Source organism: Notolepis coatsorum (genome assembly GCF_963971535.1).
Source record: "Notolepis coatsorum genome assembly, chromosome: 13".
NCBI classification, from domain to species: Eukaryota; Metazoa; Chordata; class Actinopteri; order Aulopiformes; family Paralepididae; genus Notolepis; species Notolepis coatsorum.
In genome coordinates, this window is record NC_140177.1 from 79,713,115 (window position 1) to 79,738,433 (window position 25,319).

Below are 25,319 nucleotides of genomic sequence, written 5' to 3' on the forward strand. Positions count from 1 at the left end.
GAAGATCTATGTAAGGAGGCCATCGCTCAGCGTTTCCCCTACAAGGATGTGATGCAGAGAATGTTCAAGAGTGGTTTCAGGCCAATTTTTAACTACCCGGCACTATTATCGATCATGGGAAAAGACGGTATTAGACAGGGAATACGCACACCTAAAGCCGCCGAAGATTACATGAAGCTACATGGATCAGGTCCCCCCGGGCAGGACGCAACACTGGCTCGAATCAGATAAGCTTACTCATCTCTCTATTTCTTTGTATTTTAGTAATTTTATTAGAATGACTTTACCACGGCTCAACAAAAGTAACAGATGATATGCACGCTGGCAACAATAAGGCACAATATGTTTAATATGGCTCGTAAGGCATTATATTTACAGTCTTCTGGTCTCTGTGGAGACAATAATCCAACATTGACATTATGAATATTCTGGAACATTCTGGGCTTCTTTCTTGACTGCTCAGGGACACAAAGGAATATCCCGGAAAATACTAGAAGATCATGACCCCTGGGTAGGAAAATCATTCTGGATCATAACAGCAGTGTTTACATATTTACTAGTATTCTACAACCTTCTAGAATATAATGCACCCCTTCAACGAAGGCCTGTAAATTTAACACTAACATCCGGTGTGAATAAGCATAGGATTCAAGGACTGAAGTTTAAGTAGGCTTTAATAAGGCTTTAAAAAAAATAAAAAATAAAAAGACATTAGCCACATATACATGTATAAGCACAAAAAGGTTATTCTAATATTTTAAATAATTACTCTACTGATTTAGAGATTTGCACAATGTAGCTCTAAAATTCTCTGTTTTTCTCTTTTTTCTCTTTACTCAATTTTATTTTCTCTGTTTTTCTCTGATGAGTTTTATTTTAGTTCTCACTCCTTTTTTATTTTTTATCTTTCATTGTTATCTTTTTTCATTTTAAGGTGTCAGTGTTTATCTCCACTATTTTCCTTTTTTCTGATGTTTCCTACATAAGTTAGTAGAAGGTTCAAATGAATATATTAATGAAGGTATATTTTTCATTTTTCAAACTATTGTTAGTACATTAATGGGAAGGCGCAAGACCAAAAGCGACATTCTATCGAATTAGAATGAAAGTTTTAGATCCTATGGCAATTAGCATAGGAAGAATAGGATTACAAAGCTCAATTTGGGTAATCCGGTGGCCTAAGGGAGGGAGTCATAAGTGTAGGATGTGTCTATGGGACACAATCCTGTACGACTCTCGATGGGAGGGGAGGAAAGGGGATTTTTATTTGTATATATGTATGTTTTTAAGCTCGGCTCTCAACGGGACCTCACTAGTTGGATGTATATCTATTGTTGCCTCGCACTCCAGAAGCATTACCAATAACTACACAACAACATGTATAGATTATGGCTAGTTTGAATATAATGATCTGGAACACTGGGGGAATAAATAACCAACACAAACGCAAAAGCGTGCTCACACTGATGAAAAAAGAACAGGTGGACGTTGCTCTGCTAAGCGAAACGCACATTCTAGAGAAAGACATAGATACGTTAGCGGACAACACATATCATAATATTAGTCACTCTTCTTTTGGTACGAGAACTCGAGGTGTAGCCATAGTCGTTAGACGTAACGACGTGACCTCCTCCAGGTAGGCCCTCTCGTCGTTTGCAGAGATCAGGCCCACCACTACTGTGTCATCAGCAAATTTGATGATTGTGTTGTTGTTCCGCTGTGCCACACAGTCATGTGTGGACAGGGAGTAGAGGAGGGGACTCAGAACACAGCCCTGGGGGGCCCCTATGTTGAGAGTGATGGATGAGGAGGTGCAGTTCAGCGTTTCCGTTAGCCGGTAATTACCGGTATTTGACTGGCAAAATCTGTTGAAGTCCGACAAATTTAATCTCTCCGGTCATAGTGTCCGGTGAAAATAGTTCCCTCTGGGCACAGTTTGATTATTTGAATTGTATTTGGATGGGCTGGAGTTGGGTGGCCTATGCGATGAACGAAACAATCATTGCGTTTGTTGTCGTTGCTTCGCTCAGCGAGAGCTTGCTGCTGGATTTGCGGAAGGCATGCAGCTGCAGACCCACAGAACCCACCAGCTTTGCTGGCACAGTGCGGTCCCCAGACCTGGAAAGCTGCTCTGCGGGTCTGCAGCTGGATGCTTCTTGCAAACTAACTGCGGCGCTCGCGCTGATATTGTTGGACCGGCTGCTTGGTGGAGCAACGATGAAACGAATGTAATGAATCGTTCGTCGCATGGGCTATTTAATTTTGGCCTGTTTTGGTACGGTTCGGGTGGTCAAGTTGTGCTTGGAGGGAGTTGTTTTCACCGGACATTATGACCAGCACCAAGTCGTTGGGACTAGGTGGAGATATACATCACGCAAACCCACGATAATGTTGCCGTCTCTCTGCCAAATTTCTCAGTTCTTCGCTTGATATAATTAATACAAATGTCCAATATAACGGAATTCGTTAGCTCATAAATGTGATTATAACAGACTGCTGTTTATTAATGTCGGGCCGACTGCCCACAGACACAGGTCTATTTGATTTAAAGTCGGCAGCAGCACGGAGTCTCTGGACTTATTTTATTTGGAATATAATGACTGTATACGCAAAAGTAGCCTAGCTTTAAGTTAAAATATTATAAATCTACATGCCTTGAGGATGTCATTCTTTATATAGCCTGTTGTTTTTAAGCTCAATAAACTCTGACCGGAATTTCTCTCATTTGACCGGTAGATAAAAATCTACCGGACCCTGAGACCGGCAACAATTTTTTCTAACGGAAACCCTGGTGCAGTTGCCTGCTCTCGCCACCTCATCACCATCAGCACTATGAAGTAGCAAATATCATCCCCACACACATCATATGTGTTTCAAATGCATTATACCTTATCTAACCAATACTCAAGTCATGAGCTTGGATCATGAAGGTTCTGTCGACACTCAAACACAGTTTTGATATATGTTCATATCCCATAGAGCAAAACAGATATACAATTTTTAATTTGCATTTGTTACCCACTCAAATAAAAAATATATAAAAAATGTATTAACTTCCAAAGACCGGTTAGTAGAGCCACATTATATGGATAACTTCAGTATAGTATACCTAATTGGATCTAATCTCATATCTTACCTAATGTCCACCACATGAACAGGCTACTAAGTCCAAGAAGCCCATGGATGTGTCTGTGGCTCTGATGGATGGCCGTACTGTCAGCCTGCCTGTAGACTCAGCCTGCACCTCTGCTGAGGTCTGCCGAGCAGTGGCCAAGAAGATCAACCTCAGTGACACCTATGGATTCTCCCTCTACATTGGCCTCTATGATAAGGTACTGTAAGGTACACTGGGCTCTATGATAAGGTAAGGTACACTGGCCTCTATGATAAGGTAAGGTACACTGGCCTCTATGATAAGGTACACTGGCCTCTATGATAAGGTAAGGTACACTGAGCTCTATGATAAGGTGAGGTACAAGTTTTTTATTATTATTATTATTATCCTAGTATTACCCTTTGTAGGTATCAGTTCCAATTGTTAGTTCATGACATGTATTCCATCAATGCAGACCTACATTATACTGTATCCTTACTGTATGTCCTACCTAATCTTGTTTGAACATGGAACTTCCTTATTCCATAAAATGTGATTTTTTTTTAATGCAATCCAAGAGATGATGATGAATATTCTATATCAACATTCAGATGACCCTCGGTTCTGTCGTCCCATTCAAAGGCAGGTGTAGTCAGAGTGGACATGATAGAAGCGTGCCTATGATTCTCCAGGTGTGGTCGCTGGGCAGCAGTGGGAAGCACGTGATGGATGCCATTTCTCAGTGCGAGCAGGAGGTGAGGAGGCAGGGGCATGAGGAGCAGAGTGCCCCGTGGAGGCTCTACATCCGCAAGGAGCTCTTTATTCCCTGGCATGACTCCACGGCAGACCCCGTCAGCACAGACCTCATCTACAAACAGGCCATCAGGGGCCTCAAGGCCGGAGAGTACATGTGTGAGAAGGTGAGATACTGTATGTGTTGATAAAGTTGATAAATTAATGCAGACAATATCATTCCTTTAATAGTCCACTTTTAATATACAGTATGTTGGGTAAGAGTAAGTTAGCCCCCCCCCCCCATATTTCAGAGTGTTTTAGCCTTGTTGATCATTGTGTGTCAGGGACAGTAATGCTATAGTGTGGGAAGTCGAAGGAAGAGGCGATACAATGACGAGCGTGACAGGTCCTCCAGTTACTCCTCCAGTTACTTCCTACTTTATTTCATTCACAAAAACACCGCTGTACACACACTCTCCTATATCTCCTCCCCTGTGACCCTTCAACTCTGGAGTGAGAGACTCCCTCAATGTGACACCACACAGGCCCCCCTGAACACCCAGAGTAGACATACCCTGCAATCCCAACCCATACGAAACCCCCCAAAGCACTCAGCCCCTCGTAGGAGGCCTGACTACCCGACCATAACGACTGCGCTTAACAGTCAGGGGGGAAGGGGGAAGGGCACGAGCCGGCGGCCGTCCGCGCCGGCGGCGAGGCTGGACTGGGGGCGAGTCCGGGGCTGCCGGGGTAGAGGTAGACACGGGCTGCAAGCTTGCGGCAGGAGTGGGGTTGGGTGGACGGCCGCGCCGTCGGGGCTGAGCCAGCTCCACCGGCCCGTCTGGGGCCACGTGTGCAGGCTTCAAACGGTCCACCGATATCCGCTCCTGAAGCCCCCCTCTGTCCACCATAAAGCTCTTGGGCCCCGCTTCCAGGACCCGGAAGGGCCCATCGTACGGAGCCTGGAGTGGAGAACGGTGCGCATCGTGGCGGATGAACATGTACGGGGCTGACATCAAGTCCTTGGGGATGTAGGACAGGGGAAAACAGTGATGCACGGGCACGGGGTGCAAAAGTGCTGGCGGCGTCTCGGATGGCCAAGCGATGAGTCGCAGCTGACCAGGTTGCTGTGGCACCTGGGAGGAACTCCCCAGGGACTCTCAGCGGCTGACCCAACACGAGCTCAGCCGAAGATGACTGCAGATCCTCCTTTGGGGCCGAGCGCAGGCCTAGCATGACCCACGGCAAACGGTCGACCCAATTACTGTCCCTAAGAGCCGCCCGGAGAGCAGCCTTCATAGTGCGGTGGAAACGCTCACAGATACCATTTGCCTGCGGGTTGTATGCCACGGTGCGGTGGAGTTTCACCCCCAAACTTTCCGCCACGGCGCTCCACAGCTCTGACGTGAACTGGGGCCCTCTGTCCGAAGTTAGATCCGCAGGGGTACCGAAACGGGCCACCCAGGTGGAGATGAACGCCCGAGCCACGTCCGCCGATGTAGTGGATGACAGGGGCACAGCCTCCGGCCACCTGGTGGTCCTGTCCACCATGGTCAGTAGGTGAGTGAACCCCTGGGAGGGGGGCAGCGGGCCCACCAGGTCCACGTTGACGTGATCAAAACGTCTCTCCGGGATGAGAAATGGCCCCAGCGGGGCCTTAGTGTGCCGATGCACCTTGGCGCGCTGGCACGCTACACAAGAGGCTGCCCACCCCTTGACGTCCTTCCTGAGGCCTGGCCAGACGAACCTAGCCCCCACCAGCTTAACTGATGCCTTCACCCCCGGGTGCGACAAAGCATGTATAGCCAGCCAGCGGGGACCATCGGGCGAGGTCGGCCGGTGGAGACATTGCAGAGGAGCGTGGCCTTACTGTCCTGGAACACCACATCCTCCAGTCTCAGTCCTATTATGGCCGTCCTGAATGCCTGGATGTCCATGTCCGTGCACTGGTCAACTGCCATGGCGGCGTAGTCCATACCCAGGTGCACAGTGTTGACCCGCACTCTGGAGAGGCAGTCAGCCACCAGGTTGTCCTTGCCCGCCACATGCTGCAGGTCCGTGGTGAATTCCGAAATGGCGGACAGTTGGCGCTGCTGCTGTGCCGACCATGGTTCCATGGTCTTAGCCATGGCAAAGGTCAGAGGCTTGTGGTCCATGAAAGCGGTGAACTCCCGGCCCTCCAACAGGAACCTAAAATGACACGTGGCGAGGAAAAGGGCCAGCAGCTCCCTGTCAAACGTGCTGTATTTTCTCTCGTCCCGCAGTGTCCTACTGAAAAAGGCCAGAGGCTGCCAGGCACCGGCCACCCACTGATCACACACCGCCCCCACAGCATAGTCCGATGCATCGGTCGTGAGGGCTATTGGAGCGGCCGGGTATGGGTGTGCCAGCATAGTAGCGTTAGCAAGAGCAGCCTTAGCACTATCAAATGCCTGGACCCTCTCAGGGGACCAGTCCACCTCCTGATTGTCCTTCTTGCCCCTTAGTGCCTCGTACAGGGGGTGCATCAAGAGAGCCGCTCCTGGTATGAATCGGTTATAAAAATGTACCATACCGAGGAACTCCTGTAGGGGCTTGATGGTGCGAGGACGTGGGAAGGCAGTGATCGCCTCCACCTTGGTGGGCAGAGGCACAGCTCCCTGTGAAGAGATGTGATGGCCCAGGAAGTCTATGTCTGGCCGGCCGAACTGACACTTGGCCGGGTTCACAATCAGCCCATGTTCATTCAGCCGCTAAAACAGCTGTCGGAGGTGCAAACAATGCTCTTCAGCAGATGTGCTGGCCACCAGGATGTCGTCTAAATACACAAATAAAAATGACAACCCTCGCAGCACAGAGTCCATTAACCGCTGGAAGGTCTGCGCTGCCCCCTTGAGTCCGAAAGGCATCCTTAAAAACTCAAAGTCCAAACGGGGTAATAACGGCGGTCTTGGGCACGTCTCTGGGATGGACTGGCACCTGGTGGTAGCCCCGCACCAAATCCACCTTGGAGAAAATGGTGGTCCCGGCCAGGTGAACAGAAAAGTCCTGGATGTGCGGGACAGGGTAGCGGTCATGAGCCGTGGCACTATTTAGGCGCCGGAAATCTCCACACGGACGCCACTTCCCATCAGCTTTCGGAACCATATGCAAAGGCGAGGCCCATGGGATGTCGGAGCGCCGCACAATGCCGAGCTGCTCCATTGTGTCGAACTCCCCTTTAGCGATGGCCAGTTTAGCGGCGTCAAGGCGGCGTGCATGCGAGAAAACTGGCGGACCGGCCGTGGGAATATAATGCTCCACCCCATGCTTTGCGACCATAGCAGAAAACGTGGGCACAGTCAGAGCAGGGAAATCAGCGAGAAGCCGCTGGTACACGTCGCCTGTGGCGAGGATGTTGGCGAGGGCGAGCCCCCCCCCCAGAGTGCAGGGGTAAGTGGCAAATGACAGCGTCAATTAAGCGACGGTTCGCCACATCCACAAAGTCTATGAGCACATAAAAAATCCGCGCCCAGTATAGGCATCGACACAGAAGCGATTACAAAATCCAAATTAAAAGCATGTCCATTGAAACAAACAGTCACTGACCTGGTGCAGAAGGTGCGAATCGGAGTTCCATTGGCGGCGTCCAGCGGGGGGCCGTGACTGCCACTCAAGCCGTCCGCAGCTGAAGCTGGCAGGATACTCCGCTGGGCACCCGAATCCACCAGCAAGCGCCTACTGGACAACGTGTCCTCAATGAACAGCAGCCTCGTTGTGTCGCCAGCACTCACAGCCGCTAATGAGCGCCGGCTCTGGCATTTCCCTGGTCGGAAAAAGAGCAAGGCTGCTCACATCATCTGGCTTTGGCACCATAACGCAGATGAAAAAAACAGTTCATTCATACCGCAGCTCCCGTCATCTCCCCCGCCGGCAGCGCAGCGTTAACGTTAACGCTGTAGTGGCGGGTTGCCAGCAATATTCTGTCAGCTTCTTCTGCCATCCCCCGATAATCCTTGGCTCTCACGAGCGGCGAGCTGGCCAAGGCAGTGCGTACCGGAGGTGGGAGCTGACGCAGAAATAACTGCATAAATAAAAATGATGCGTCACCTGAGCCGAGCAACGCCAACATGTTCTCCATGAGCTCGGTCGGTTTACTGTCACCTAAACCGTTCAGTGACAACAGGCGCTCCGCCCGCTCCGTATCTGACAGCTGAAACAGCCGTAACAGCTGTTGTTTGAGAGCGGCGTATTTCCCCATGGCTGGTGGGTCTCGCAAAAATCACATGACGCGACGGGTGGTTTGTGCATTAAATGCCGCGACTACATGATAGTATTTGGTATCGTCCACCGTGACACCACGCAGATGGAATTGAGCCTTGACATGTTGGAACCATGGGTCCGGGTCGTGCTGCCAAAACTCCGGCAGCTTGACAGACACTGCAGCTGCCACCGCAGCGGGGCGAACAGCGTTTTCGTCGTTATTACTCATAATAATAATAATAATCCAACGATCAGGGTCACCAATGTGGGAAGTCGAAGGAAGAGGCGATACAATGACGAGCGTGACAGGTCCTCCAGTTACTTCCTACTTTATTTCATTCACAAAAACACCGCTGTACACACACCTACCACTCTCCTATATCTCCTCCCCTGTGACCCTTCAACTCTGGAGTGAGAGACTCCCTCAATGTGACACCACAATAGTATATAAGCCTGTGTCAGGGACGTGTGAATACTTTACCCAAGGCAGTTGTCCTTCCGCGTTCGGTTTGCGCGCCCTGATTGGCCTCTCAGCGCCCAATCGCGTTGCTCCTAGCTTTCAGTTCCACAACGCAAGTCCTCGCCCATTTCCTCGTATTGTTTTCATATCAATCGACATCACATCAATATACATAACGTATTGTAACGTGCTATTCATATCAATCGGCATCACATCAATATAAATAACGTAGTGTTTTCATCTCTTCATATCAATCGGCATCACATCAATATAAATAACGTAGTGTTTTCATCTCAGATATTAACGTAACGCGCTATTCATATCAATCGGCATCACATCAATATAATAATATTTACCTGTGGCCAGGGAGAACCAGGAGTTGCATTGAAACCTACCAAGCAACCCAGGTAGACCCCCACGACCAAGGTTATCGGACTACCAGGTCAGACGGGCCGACTTAGTCTCGCTGAATCCTCCCCAGCTCGATCCATCTGAGTGATATTGAGCGAGTAGTGCGGCGATAGTAGGGCTAACGCGATTGGGCGCTGAGAGGCCAATCAGGGCGCGCAAACTGAACGCGGAAGGACAACTGCCTTGGGTAAAGTATTCACGCGTCAGGGACAGTAATGCTATAGTATATAAGCCTGTGTCAGGGACAGTAATGCTATAGTATAAGCCTGTGTCAGTGTGAACACTTTCGGCAACCAACATGTACTTCCGCGTTTCTCTGATTGGCCAGCGATCGGCCAGCCCTCTACGCCGGTAACGCGTGCATGCGCATTTCGCGCATTTCGTACTTGTCTCCCTGTGTACAGCTGAGAGCTCCAGCATAGTTATGTACCCGAGCTAGGCGCAAGCCAGAGTAAAACACAGTTTTCATTCAATCAATAATAACATTAACGAGACTCTCGTTGTCTATTCTGCTAACACTACCTCTCATTGCTTTAACGTTACCTAGGCTCTCGTGTCTATCTGCTAACGTTAACGTTAGCATTAAGCTAACAAGCTGGGGCCGCTGGTGTACAGCTGAGAGCTCCAGCATAGCTAACTTATGTCCGCGAGCTAGGCGCAAGCCAGAGTAAAACAGTTTTCATTCAATCAATCAATCAATCAATAATAACATTAACGAGACTCTCGTTGTGTCTATTCTGCTAACGCTACCTCTCATTGCTTTAACGTTACCTAGGCTCTCGTGTCTATCTGCTAACGTTAACGTTAGCATTAAGCTAACAAGCTGTAACGGCACCAGTCTAGCACAACATTAGCACCTAACCTAACAACAACAACAAGCTTAACAAGTCAGCGATCTTTTTGTGAAACGAAACTCTCCGCTCGGTGGCAAATTGTGTTGATGTCGGTTTTGTTTCATCAATAAATGAGGCAGAATACACAGTGACTGTATCCTTTTTTGTTTATTGCACTTGTTCCTGCTGCAAATTAAATCCTACTATGCGAGACATTAAAGATGGCGGCTTTCTGTTTTTCTGGAGAGCCTCCAACGAGTGACGTGTCTCTCTTCTGACCAATCAGTGGTCTGCAGTGTTTCACGTGACTCATGAGGGGGTAAACGAGCGTAGAGCGGCTGGTATTCACGAAGGAGAGCGCTGGCCAACGCTGGCCAATCAGAGAAACGCGGAAGTACATGTTGGTTGCCCAAAGTGTTCACGCGTCAGGGCGTCAGGCACAGTAATGCTATAGTATATAAGCCATCCTCATGCTTATTTTGCAATGATTATAAAGCAAGGTTTATAGTCATTTTTCAATGGACTTGACCTATCTCAAAACCCACCCTCTTTTCTTGATCCTCCAATCACAACTGTTGCAATTGGAGGATTAAGAAAAGAGAGCGGGGCTTGAGATAGGTCTATTGCATTGTAAGGGAACAGCTTGGGCCCAAGATTATGTATTTATTCATCAGCTGTTGATATTAGCAAACACAGAAACAGGAAATACTGTACACTCATGGCCCATTTAGAATGTTTCTGTTGTCATGTTTGAAAATATCTCTCTTCATATATATATATGCGTGTGTAAAAAATGTGTTTTCAACTAATCTCATTAACCGGCTTGGTGTCACCCTAGGAGGATGAATATGTCCAGCTGGCAGCGAAGCACTATTGTGTCAAGTTTGGCTCAGCCAACAGTGCAGAGAACGCATGCACAGTGGTGGAAGAGGTCATAGCCACCTCGCTCATAGAGAACAAGTCTCAGGCTAAATGGGTCCAGTTCATCAACTCTGCTCATTCTCGGGTAAGGTGCTCTTCATCTCATAGTATGTACCTATCTCAAAACTCTGCCCTCTTTTCTTGTTCAATTACAGCTGTTTCTTTCCAAAAGTTTTGTCTGAGGGAAGCGACAGTTGTGATTGGAGGATCAAGAAAATAAGGTGGGGTTTTGAGATACCTCTTGTTGCAAACAACAGATGATTGCAATCAAACAGCAGGTGATTATCGTTAAATGACAACAATGAGCTGTGGCATTGTGTGCTATAATCTATGGCAAAACACGTCACAAGAATACTATGTGTTTTACAGGTCTATCAAGCATCTATCAAGGATTACTTATATAACATTAGTACATTTCATACAAATTTGCAATGCACCTTACAAACATCAAAAGAAAGTATTTAAATTAGGAGATCAGTGATAATAAATTAAATGTAAAATATACAGAAGAAGAAGGTACTAGAGAAGGTACTAAAAAGAAATGGGGGAAGTCATGTGACTTCTTATTTAAAAGCAAGGCAAAAAAGGACTGTCTTAAAGGGGCACTTTACTTTATTTTGCACATTATCTCACACACATCCAAAAACTCTAAACAGTTTTTCACACATTCATTTAGTTTGACACTTATTGAGAGTAAATTAATTTGAATATGGCCACCAATTATGTCATAATTTAGCTGTAATTAACACAACACAGGGTTCAACATCTCCGATTATATCACTGGTGCTATTCAAACTCATTTACTCTCAATAACAACTCAAACTAAATTAATGTGTGCAAAACTGTTTAGAGTTGTTGAATGTGTGTGAGAGGTGCCCCATGAAGTCTGAGTGATATGAACAGTTTGTGCTCAGCTGTTTCAGGTAGGTCCAGTGCTTTGGATCATGAATGTAGCTATGGCTGTGAGGTACAGTATACTGAATATGAAGGTATACTGTCATAGATCCATGGACAGGTATGGATTTTTCCTAAATGCCTTTGTTATACAATTGTATTGCTTCATTTTGTACTACCTTGGTACAACTGATTCTGAAAAGATATACATACATGTATATGCTGCAATTTTCAATGAAAAAGCACCATGACAATTATATTATAAGATAATGACATAATGAAATATGTCATATCACACTGTAATTTGTACTGGAAAATGAAATACCATTATACCATCAAAACGAAGACAAATATTGTGATTTGATCAAGTAAAGCCTAACCACATGGACATTAGGGGAATTATAAACGAATGTTAAATATGTCATGTATGCCTTTTTATCTCTCTAAGTATCTCTCTGCATCTGCTCTTAGTCCATTCTAAGTATTCTACTGTGTCTGCTGCACAGTGGCCAAAGAGTATGATAGTATGCTGAGAGTATGATATGAACCTGGATCATGTAAATGAAAGAAGGAAATGCTCCGGATTTTGCAGGATGTTTCCATCAACGGCAGAAGGAGCACAGATAGTGTGAAGGCAGAGGTGGTTGATGCTGCCCGCCAGAAATGGCCGCTCTACTTCTCCAAGTTTTACGAAGTCACCATGATCTCAGGTTAGTCAAAAAGGAATAATTATTCACACAACTCACTGGTGGATGAGAGGAATTTAAACTTTCCATGTTGTGGTGAATTTCATAGTGTTCTTTGCACGTTGGATTATCTACGTTGAATTGAATCAAGGTCAGGTCACCTAGTAATCTCATGAATTGTGCCATGTTCATATAGATTTTTTCCTGCTAGGCGCTACCCTCTGGTTCATCAATTCTGTTGAACTGACTCTATTTTATATCAAAACAGAGTCCCACAGACCCTTAAAAAGCTTTTTTTTGTTTTGTTTGCACCATAACAGCTGTTTTTTAGTGCAGGACAGATCATTTGGCTGCATATTATACAGGAACACCATTGTTTGACTAAATCAAATTGTTTTAATATTGGTTTTGGTGTGGTGGGTAACGTCCTTGCTCGTGAGATTTGCACCATATAGTAGGTAATGGTAACTGCTTACATATAATCTACAGGACCCCCCTTGGCCAAAGGCAGATTCTTTGTGGCCATCAACTGGAGTGGCATCTTCTTCATGGATGGAAGAGACAAGAAGCTATTAGAACTATCCTACCTTGAGGTGACTGGGATCCACGTTATGAGGTGGGTCAAAGACACAACCAAGAAGTACCAATTCACATCAATAAATTTTTTATTTATTGAATCATTCTTTATCATGCAGTGGAATTCAAGGTGTGTTATTGGGTGTGTTGGAAAAACAACCACAGCGTACTTCGCTATTAAAGGAACAAGTCATCATTATGGGAAATGCTCTTACTGTCTTCTCCAGGGTCAGACACAAAGATAGATATCAATTTCCTCTCTGTGCGTTAGTAGAAAGCTATCCGGCTGCAAGCTAGCCTAGCTTAGCACAAATGAATAGAAGCGGATACGGACCACTAGCCTGGCTTAAAATTCCGGGAGAGGTGTTTTTGGCCTACAACTAGGCTAGCTGGTCCATATCCGCTTCCATTAATTTGTGCTAAGCTAGGCTAGCTCCCATAATGTTGGCGTGTTCCTATAACACATGTTGTGTTGATTTCAACACACCCTTATGTGTTTAGTTATTTCAACGCACCTATCCTACAGTAGTACACACCATCTCGTGACTCTGTTGCTATCTATCTGTTCTCTACAGCGACAGTAAAGCTGGCGGTCCGTTAGTGAGCCTGGTCACAGTCAGAGGGGAGTATGTTCTGATGTGTCCAGACGGAGCAGCCATGGCGGAGCTCATAAAGATGTACCTGGAGGGCCTGAGAGAGCGCTCTGTGTTTGCAGCAGCGCTGCACGACGTCAACAAGTCAGGTTTGTTGCAAATACTGCAAATAGACTATATGCACCTGCACACACACACTTAAGCATTACATCACGCGACAGAGTGTGTTATAGAAATTAGATCACGCCTATGGGTGGTTGTGTCACCCCCATAGGCGTGACGTGATCTAATTTCTATAACACACTCTGTCGCGTGATGTAATGCTATTATACAATGGCCGAATTCATCCAACCTTATTGCTATACAATAAACACAGTAATTGAAGCATAATGGAGATTTATTCACAAAACCATCGGCAGAAAAAGTAGGTAAAAAAAGATTCAAAGCATGCCATCTAACAAAACCAATGACATAATCCAATATTGTGTAAACAACTAACATATTCCAGTTAACGGTATCTTTTTTTAATTATTCGTTACGAATATATCCATACTTCCATTGTGTCTGGGACATCCAGTGAAATCTCTTCGTGCGACAGTGTCCTTTTGCAGAGGCAGGTTGCTACAAAGCATGCCATCTAACAGTGAAGTTACCGGTTGTTATTGGATTGATTGATTGATTGATTGATTGATTGATTGATTGATTGATTGATTGATTGATTGATTGATTGATTGATTGAAAATTGTATTACCAGATTGCAGAATGGGTACAATACAGTACGGCTCAATACACACAATTGTTAAGGGGATGCAGACCAGAGAAAGACTTCCGTCTTGTTTACATCAGGGTCCCTGAAAATGGGGGACCCTGATGTAAACAAGACGAAAGTCTTTCTCTGGTCTGCATCCCCTTAACAATTGTGTGTATTGAGCCGTACTGTATTGTACCCATTCTGCAATCTGGTAATAAAATGTTCAATCAATCAATCAAATAACAACCGGTTTGATTGATTGATTGATTGATTGAAAATGTTACTAGGTAACTTCACTGTGCTTCTTAACACATCCACCGCCAATCCCGTTGTACAGCGTGTTTGCCGGCCATGCGAATTCTGCCAAACCACGCTGTACAGCGATATTGAGATCATATTTAATTTTTTCGCCATGGCATTCATAATTCCGCCACCCAGCCTCTGGTGATACAGTGGGACCCTGCACAATAGTGCAACGCCTCAATACCGCCGCCTGGTGGATGATCGGGCGAGTTACAACCGGAAGTGGCCATCGGTGCATCTGGGAAATCCGTCCGGCAGTCACACATCGTTGCGGGACTACAGACAAACACTGGTGTGCATATGGATCGCTGCCATAACTCAATAATCTATATGATTTGGGCGTTTATTGCGCCATACAAACCGGAAATGGATCTAGTAGATCAACGTCAAATAAGTGGGATCTTTTTCCTCCAGTCTCATCGGCGAACGGTAAGAGGACAGTAACGTTACTTTCAGCTTGATTGTTTATTCTTTTCACTGCAAACCGATCTGATCAATATATCACCAATACTACATAAAGCATTTACTGACGATCACGGAATTATAAACGACCCCCCCCACCCTTTCATCCGCACATGATGAATCATATACGATCATGTACAGTTGCATTTTTTTATATAGCGTGTATCTGCAATAAACAGCAGTTGATAATCTATATATGCGTTTATGCCTATAACTCACGTTCTATGAATTACTGCAGAAAACGATAAAACATACTTATATTCTAGAAGGTATTTTTGGAAGAATCTATGAATGAAAAAGTATAACGTTCCTACATCCTGAACGATAGATAATCGATGTTGAATGGGCCATAGTAATGTCAATTTAGCAATACAATTAAAAAAGTTATAGCCCTGCAAAGAAGGTGAACATCTCCATAGGCTTAGAGTGGTGGCAGTGAGCCTACATTGATGGATAGAAGCGTGGCAGGGAATGTGTTAAACAAGATGTAGCAGTACTGTCTATCTGTATGTCATAATATATGTTATGATGAATTGAAAATGGGGGACTCAGGGAGCTCCCGTAGCTCACCGCATATCTCGGCGCTATTTCTGCGTCAGGGCAAACCGTGCTCGTCACGGATCTGGGGGACACGAGTTCGATTCCCGGACCCGCCGTCATTTCTCAGAATGTCTTCCCCTGCTCTACGTCCCATTTCAACCTGTTTCTGTCGGTCATGCTTGACCAGAAAAAGCGATAAACGCTAAAAAATAAAGTTTAAAAAAAAAAAAAATGGGGGACCCTGATTTAAACAAGACGTTATTACTGCATCCCCTTAACAATTGTGTGTATTGAGCCGTACTGTATTGTACCCATTCTGCAATCTTGTAATAACATTTTCAATCAATCAATCAATCAATCAAATAACAACCGGTTTGATTGATTGAACATTTTACTAGGTAACTTCACTGTGCTTCTTAACACTTTCAGTGCCAGCCATAACGTTGATTAATGTCCTTGAGTGCCATCATCCACTTCAATGATAGAGTTAAAAACGCATAATCTATGTTTTAAATGATGGCTATGTGTCTAATCTGCCCGTCGCTTATCAATGACTTGTTTGCAGTCAACATTGTCGAAACCTATTGTTTTTTTAATCCGTTCATATCCTTTTTATAGCATTTCGAAAAGCTATCGTTTTCTCAAATCTCCTGGAAAATAGAAAGATTCCGTCATAAACGGCATTTATTGGAATATTCTCGAATACACTAGACACGTTGTCATTTGTCTGCCTATTTATGAATCGTTTTCAAATAAACGCTAGATTATCGATAGTATATTTGTGTACTTATGCACGCTATAGAAGCAAGCTGAGAAATCGATTCTCTCATTTCCTCAACATCACACACACACACACATATACACATACGGGACACGCTGTTATCTCAGTGAAGACAGCTCTGATTATCCTAAAACTGGTAACATAGACTCCTTACCTTAGATCAGATGTTCTCCAAAAATATTATTCCAATTCCTGATCGCCATTCCAAATATCGATCGCGTTTATTGATTGATTATTGGCTGCTGTAAATATATATTCCAGGCTGCTTTCCAACTCGCGATCACTTCCCTCGTCATCAGATCCCTCGCCAAACATAGTGGAGCCAGTAGGCTCCCCCTCCACACATCCACCACAGATCCACCAGTCTAATCGAATGGCCTGCAGTTACACAGGGATAGACGATAGGGGGCAGTATTTTCCCATCGAAGCTCCTAGAGGGGCTGCTGTACCAACGGGAGACTCGGTTGATGAAATATGAATTCAGATCGCTAATAAAAAAAAAAAAAAACTATTTGCGTCGTCGGCACTCAACGGGGGGCATGAAAAGACGACATAACACGTCGCTGGCACTCAAAGTGTTAAACAAGATGTAGCAGTACTGTCTATCTGTATGTCATGTATGCAGGGCTTGACGTTAACTTTTTGGCTCACTAGCCACTGTGGCTAGTGGTTTTCCAACGTCACTAGCCACTCAGCATTTTCACTAGCCAAAAATCCCCGCACTTGCGCCCCCACCCTAAAAGTAATAAATATAGGTAATTTCTTCTTCACTAACCCCTGCTGGGGACAGTATCATTGTAATCATACTGCTACATGCCAACTGTACAACTGTGCTTCTGACTGTTGACTCCATTGTTTACTACTGCCTGGGACCAGTGACTCAGCCGCAAAAGGAGCTCCAGTTGGGGCAACGGCTGACTGGGACAAGATGGAGGGTGTAGATGTGGAAGAGTTGTGTTGAACCTAGCAATTACATTGTTGCTCCAAACGCCGTGAACATTATCATTGACACACACCTATGCCTTGGCTGTGTTGAACCTAGCAATTATATTATTGCTCCAAACGCTGTGAACATTATCATTGACACACCTATGCAGGGCTTGACGTTAACTTTTTGGCTCACTAGCCACTGTGGCTAGTGGTTTTCCAAAGTCACTAGCCACTCAGCATTTTCACTAGCCCTGGGCAGGTGGGCAGGTGTCAACGTCAAGCCCTGCATGTATGTCATATATGTTATGATGAATTGAAAATGGGGGACCCTGATGTAAACAAGATGAAAGTCTTTCTCTGGTCTGCATCCCCTTAACAATTGTGTGTATTGAGCCGTACTGTATTGTACCCATTCTGCAATCTGGTAATAAAATGTTCAATCAATCAATCAATCAAATCTGACAAATTTAAAAAAAAATAGATAAACCTCAGCCATTTTGTTTTGTTTTAAATTTGCTTTTGTTTCACAATGAGTCATGACAAATTAATTACATAATCCATGTGTATGTAACAAACTAACATATTCCAGTTGACTGTATCTTTTTTGGAGGATTAGTTCAAAAGCTATTCATACTTCAATTTTTTTATCTATGGCGGATTGATTCAGAGAGAAAAAATTAAGTAATTCGGTTGTGGGAGGGATCTGGGGTCACGTGGAGTGTGTTATACAAAATAACAACTGGCACCTTCACTGTTTCAGCCAATCAGAATCAAGAAATTTGCATACCATACATTACAAAGCATGTCATCTAACAGTGAAGTTAGCGGTTGTTATTTGATTGATTGAGAATTTGATTAACAGTGAAATGACAGTGTCCTTTTGAAGGAGAGGGAGGTTCTACAACGAATGGCATCTAACAACCCACTTCCCACAATTTATATTTTGTTTCACAATGAGTCATGACCAACCAATTACATAATCCAACATTGTGTAAGCAACTAACACATTCCACGTGACTTTATCGTTTTTTTAATGAGTCGTTATGACGATATCAATACATCCATTCATAAAGAGAAAGACTTTCGTCTTGTTTACATCAGGGTCCCCCATTTTTTTTTTCACTTTTTCTCCTTATTTTTACATTTTTCTCCCATCCCAATTTCGTATTGCCAATTCTCCCCTTCAATTCTCCCCTCTCCTGTCTTTTTTTTATTTTTTTTAATTTATCCTTTATTTATCCAGGAATGTCCCATTGAGATACAAGATCTCTTCTTCCAGGGAGTCCTGACCAACACGACACACAACAAGTTTCAACATAAAACAGGGCATTAAACAAAAAACATACAATTCAAATATAAATACAGAAGGCCATTTGTGCAGTGGCAAGGAGCATAATCAGATCAGCAATAGCATCGGGTAAAACAGTTACATGTTTCATAAAGGGCTAATCGTAGCATACCTTTAAAAGCATTCACAGTAGGAAGTGCCTCTAGACAAAGTTTTACTTGCAGCGTATTCCATAAAAAGGGAGCATAGTGGGAGAATGCAGCTTTACCAAGTTCTGACTGCATCAAAGGAACATTTAAAAGCATCCCAATTGCTGCTCGTCTGGTATTAAAAAAGCAAGTATAAAAGGACAGAAGTCTGGAGATATATAAGGGCAGCTTACCTAGCAATGACTTAAGGATAAAAATCAACATGTGTGATTGTCTTCTTTGGTACAGAGAGGACCATCCTAAGGACTGATACAAAGTGCAGTGGTGGGTGCGAGAGCCTGCACCCGTTACAAAACGTATGGCAGTATGGTACGCAGAATCCAGCTTTTTAAGCAGGGAGGAAGGAGCATGCATATAGATCACATCGCCATAGTCTAATACAGGCAGAAAGGAACTCTGCACAATTCTCTTCCTGGCTTCAGACGGGAAACATTTCTTTAACCGGAAGAAAAAGCCCAGTTTAGGTCTAAGTTTTCTCAGTAGGTTCCCAATATGAACATCAAAGGCCATCTTTTCATCAATCCATATGCCCAGATATTTATAGGATGCTACTTTGTCAAGGCATGTCCCTTCTAGTGTCAGAATCGGAGGGACAGCTGTATTAGCTCGAGAGCGAGATAATAACACAATAACCCCAAGGAGATCGAGACGACACCCGCCATAGTCCTAACAGACCTTGACTACGCGGACAACATCAGCCTGCTCTCTGACCAGGTGGAGCAGGCACAGGAACTCCTGTGCAGAGTGGAGACGGAGTGCGCCAAGGTTGGCCTTAGGCTAAATGCCAAGAAAACCGAGGTCATAATGTATAACATCCTCCCGGATCATCCACCTCTAAGGACAACAGGAGGCTCTGCTCTAAAGGAAGTCAGTGATTTCAAGTACCTGGGCTCGTGGGTCAACTCGTCCGAGCAAGACCTTAAAGTGAGGAAGGCACTTGCGTGGAGGGCTCTGAACGGCATGACCAGTGTGTGGAAATCCAACCTCCCCCGTCAAATCAAGCTCAACTTCTTTCATGCAACAGTTGAGTCTGTCCTTTTGTATGGCAGTGAATGCTGGACCTTGAAGCCCACCCTGCAGAAGTCCTTGGATGGGTGCTACACCAGAATGATGCATGTGGTGCTCAACATCAACAGGGATGAGCATGTCACTAATGCAAACTTGTATGGGGGGGTGCTAAAGGTGAGCGATAAAGTGGCAGTCAGGAGAATGAGGCTGGCAGGTCACTGTCAGAGACACCATGAGATGCCAACCAGCAAACTTGTGCTGTGGGAACCAACACACGGGCATCGATCACGAGGACGTCCCACGTTAACCTACGTGGACGTACTCAGGAGAGATGCGGGAACAGAAAGCACCGGCGAGCTAGCCAGATGCATGGAGGATCGGGATGACTGGAAGCACCGATGGAGGGCCCGTCCGAGGACGACCTAGATAGATAGAGAGAAGGTCATGTACTTGGTCTTTTTTGCATTAAGTACCAGTCTTAGTCTTAGCAAGGAGTGTTGCAGTGTATTAAAAGCATCCTGTAGAAGCTCTATGGCCTGAGTTAAAGAGGAAGCCACTGTGTAAACAACTATCATCGGCGTATAAATGAAAACGGTCAATAGTATGCAGCTGCAGAACGGCAGCCCAACACTCTCAGTCCCCACTCTGTCAGGCCCCTCAGAAATTTCAGGAATTTGGGTCACGAGACCGTCACAGGCCCGCTCAGCAGCGCCACCCACCCAATTGGAGTATTGCACTGTGCGGGATTGATTGATTGATTGAAAACTTTATTAACAGATTGCAGAATGGGTACAGTACAGCTCAATACACACGATTGTTAAGGGGATGCAGACCAGAGAAAGACCTCAATGCAGTACTGTTACATTTGTGACATACAGTAAATATATACAAGGGGGAGGGAACTGTACATTTATGATTAATTGAAAATGGGGGACCCTGATGTAAACAAGACGGAAGTCTTTCTCTGGTCTGCATCCCCTTAACAATTGTGTGTATTGAGCTGTACTGTACTGTACCCACATGGTACTACATGGTACTACAGGGTACTACATGGCACTACATGGTACTACATGGTACTACATGGCACTACAGGGTACTACAGGGTACTCCAGGGTACTACATGGCACTACATGGTACTACATGGTACTACAGGGTCCTACATGGTACTACAGGGTACTACATGGTATACATGGCACTACAGGGTACTACAGGGTACTACATGGTACTACAGGGTACTACATGGCACTACATGGTACTACAGGGTACTACATGGGACTACAGGGTACTACATGGTACTACATGGCACTACATTCGTTTCTCCTCTTCTTCAATAATAAAGTATCTCTAATCAACAGCTCACTGACTGCCCGCATCGCCAATTCCCCCACCCTCGCCCCCCCCACCATCATTTCCCCCCCACCTGACTCCATCCCTCCCACCCCTTTTACTGCCTTCGCTCCAGTCGACTCCTCCTTTATCATGGACCTCATGACCACCTCCAAGACCACTACCTGCTCCCTTGACCCCCTACCCACTACTCTCACCAAAGCCTGCCTCCCTGCTCTCATCCCCCACCTCACCGCCCTTTTCAACCAGTCACTATCCCTAGGCCACGTCCCCTCCCCCTATAAACTCGCCGCTGTCACCCCTGTCCTCAAAAAACCCACTCTTGACCCATCCACCCTCTCCAACTACCGCCCCATATCCAATCTTCCTTTCTTCTCTAAAACACTGGAACGCATTGCTGCCTCCCAACTCCACTCCCATCTCCAGTCCAACACCCTCTATGAACCCCTTCAGTCTGGCTTCCGTCCCGCTCACAGCACCGAAACTGCACTGGTTAAAGTTATCAACGACCTCCTCATCTCCGCTGACTCCGGTGCCCTCAACATCCTGATCCTACTCGATCTCAGTGCAGCCTTTGACACAGTGTGTCACTCCATCCTCCTCCAAAGGCTGCACCAACTGGGTGTTGAGGGCACAGCACTTGGCTGGTTCTCCTCCTACCTCACAGACCAATTCATCTCCCTCTCAGGCCACACCTCCTCCCCCTCCCCAGTCACACAGGGGGTCCCCCAAGGCTCAGTCCTTGGCCCCCTGCTCTTCATCTGCTACATTCTCCCCCTTGGTCACATCATCCGTAAATACCACCTCAACTTCCACTGCTACGCTGACGACACCCAAATCTACATCAGTACACAATCCCCCCACAGCCCACCCCTCAGTCACATCGAATCCTGCATCACCGAACTCCAAACTTGGATGACTCAAAACTTCCTCAAACTGAACAGTGACAAGACTGAACTTCTCATCATTGGCACCAAAACCACCCTCACCAGATCCGGACCCATCACACTCACCATCAACGACTCCACCATCACCCCCTCCCCCCTAGTCCGAAACATTGGTGTCCTCCTTGACCCCACCCTCTCATTTGACCCCCACGTCCGCTCCATCGTAAAAATATCCTACTTTCACCTCCGCAACATTGCAAAAATCCGTCACTGCCTCTCCCCCCCCCCTGCTGCTGAATCCCTCATTCACGCCTTCATCTCCTCCCGCCTGGACTACTGCAACTCCCTCCTCACTGGTATCACCTCCCGCTCCCTCCATAAACTGCAAATGGTCCAAAATTCAGCCGCCCGCCTCCTCACTAACACCCGGTCCCGCGAACACATCACTCCTGTCCTCCATTCCCTCCACTGGCTCCCGATCAAACACAGCATAAACTTTAAAACACTACTCCTCACCTTCAAAGCCCTCCACAGCCTGGCCCCCCCCTACCTGACTGATCTCCTTCTTCCCTACCGCCCCACCCGTTCCCTCCGGTCCTCCTCCACTGCCTCCCTCACTGTCCCGTCATCCAAGCTTAAAAACTTTGGAGATCGGGCCTTCTCTCGTACTGCACCCCGACTCTGGAACTCCCTCCCCCAGTCCATCAGAGACTCCCCTACACTCTCCACCTTCAAAGCTCGCCTCAAAACCCACCTGTTCTCCCTTGCCTTCAACCCCCCCCACCCATAAACCCCCCCATGGTACTACAGGGTACTACATGGTACTACATGGCACTACATGGTACTACATGGTACTACATGGCACTACAGGATACTACAGGGCACTACATGGTACTACAGGGTACTACATGGCACTACAGGGTACTACATGGTACTACAGGGTACTACATGGTATACATGGCACTACAGGGTACTACAGGGTACTACATGGTACTACATGGCACTACATGGTACTACTGTACATGGTACTACAGGGTCCTACATGGTACTACAGGGTACAAAGTACATTCCGATCGGGCCTTGTTTTGATAGCCATCCAGGCGTTCGGCCTATGAGGCTAATGAGGCTAACGCGGTTATTGGTAATCAATAATTAGAAACAACGTCCCGTCCCCCCCCCTTTCATGCATACATGCGTGAGGATCGTGCCGATCATATGCAGTTTGAGTTTTAACTGGAGCGTATCTATAACCGAAATGCCATTGGATTTAACGTTATTAGCCCATTATCTCGGCTTCCAGGAAATATACTAGACCAAATCCGGTATAAAGCTTATATTCACGGCGCTATAAAATGAGAACGTATTGATGCATTTTTTTTTCTTTAAGCCACTATAAAGTATAGATTTTTTTATTTAAACAATGTTTTTATTGAATTTTTTTCTTTTATACAAACATACATATATACAGACAATAATCACATGACAAAAATAAAAAGACACCCTATAAAGTATAGATTTAGCTCTACAAACAGCCCCACGTCTGTTTACATTTCCCGGTCCTCTTGAGATTAATTAGACTCATCCCAGTGGCCGCGAAAGTGTTAAGGTGAAGAAGACGTAATCCGTCTTTCGTTCTAAACTCCTCTGGCGTTGGCAGCTGAGACAGTTCTGGGCCTGGATTCGGTTTCACGTTACCCGACATCAGGAGTAGGAGAATTAGAAGTCAGGTCCTCCTCGCTGGGCTGGTCGGCTTGCCGTCACAAGTGCGCGCTGCATATGGGGAAAGTCTCTCATTTCCCTGGGCCTATAGACAGCGTATTCCTCGCGGCAGAACCCCGGGTAGATGAGACGTCCATGAGAGAAGGTCCTCCGCGAGCAGCGGGGTTGTCATCATGGCAAAAACTCTTTCTGAATCCGGGGAAGCCATGGTGCCTGGGGTAGGCCACACATCAAGCGCAGGTGTGTCTTGTGGGTGTTCAGCGTCGGGAGCGACACCGGTCCCGGAGATCCCCAGCACCAGGTAGACGACCAGGTAGAGTAGCAGGGGAGGTAGCCACATCATGGGATTTTCGTAATACAATGTTTAAATTTTTTTAATTAAATTAAGAACCCCAAGATCAGAAGAAAAAAAGTTAGTTATTAATGATACTACCACTATTACTACTTACTGATAATAATAATAATACTACCACCAATAGCAGTGGCGTCGCGTGGGTAAAATAACAGGCGATGCCAAAAGAAAAATTTAATAAAAAAAAAGAATATGTTATTAATATTATTATTATTTTATTTTTATTTATTTTTAAGCCAAGCAGTCACCATGTACAGTATGGCTCGGCGGCCAGTCAAACCAAGCAGTCACCATGTACAGTATGGCTCTGCGGCCAGTCAAACCAAGCAGTCACCATGTACAGTATGGCTCGGCGGCCAGTCAAACCAAGCAGTCACCATGTACAGTATGGCTCTGCGGCCAGTCAAACCAAGCAGTCACCATGTACAGTATGGCTCTGGGGCCAGTCAAACCAAGCAGTCACCATGTACAGTATGGCTCTGGGGCCAGTCAAACCAAGCAGTCAACATGTACAGTATGGCTCGGCGGCCACTGCCACTCAAACCAAGCAGTCAACATGTACAGTATGGCTCGGCGGCCACTGCCAGTCAAACCAAGCAGTCAACATGTACAGTATGGCTCGGCGGCCACTGCCACTCAAACCAAGCAGTCAACATGTACAGTATGGCTCGGCGGCGTTACTACTATGAACAAAACAAAGCCAAGAGAACAGTTTCGACTCTTCAAATAAAGTGACTATATTTATTTTTCCAAATAAATATAATTTGAGTCCATCACAAAATTCACAATCCGTCAATGTCATTAAAAATGTGTTTCCCTGAACAATGAGTGAACAAAAAACCAACAGGTATTGTGCTTTGTCAGCAGATAAAACATTTGACGCTATATGTAGAGTTTCCTGTTCCTTCGCTCTCCATGTTCAATGTAGAGGGTTCTGTTTCTTCGTCATCAGTGTTGTTCAATGTAGAGGGTTCTGTTTCTTTGTCATCATGACTCATACCTTATCATATGTATTTATCCACACAAAGAACGCCTGATCCGTTTTGTTTCTTTTATGTGAATTGTAACTGAGGGGTTACAATACCCTGACTGTATTAAAGATTGTGATATATTAAACCACTACTAGTTATGTACTTTAATTACTGGCCATACAGTACATGAATATATATGGTGAACACCCACACAAGAATACGGCATTGACACATAAAGTTCTATTGGAGGGTTATTTATTATTATTAAGCAACGTTAGGTTACAGATTGAGAATTAGGCTCGCGCTTGTATGGCGAAGAACATACGTAAAGTCAGTCAAGAGCATAA

At 45.6% G+C, this 25,319-nt stretch overlaps 1 protein-coding gene across 1 annotated transcript in view; it reads left to right on the forward strand.

Annotated features, from left to right (window-relative positions):
• Positions 1-25,319, forward strand: part of LOC311239418 (unconventional myosin-VIIb-like) — a gene marked incomplete at its 5' end in the record, with an annotated part of 195,727 nt that overhangs the window by 112,837 nt on the left and 57,571 nt on the right. Inside the window, 6 exons of the mRNA XM_084327722.1 lie at positions 3,159-3,332; positions 3,787-4,014; positions 10,593-10,760; positions 12,162-12,279; positions 12,745-12,871; positions 13,407-13,573. Of these exons, the coding sequence (XP_084183848.1) occupies positions 3,159-3,332; positions 3,787-4,014; positions 10,593-10,760; positions 12,162-12,279; positions 12,745-12,871; positions 13,407-13,573 (982 nt within the window). The remainder of the gene's footprint in view (positions 1-3,158; positions 3,333-3,786; positions 4,015-10,592; positions 10,761-12,161; positions 12,280-12,744; positions 12,872-13,406; positions 13,574-25,319) is intronic.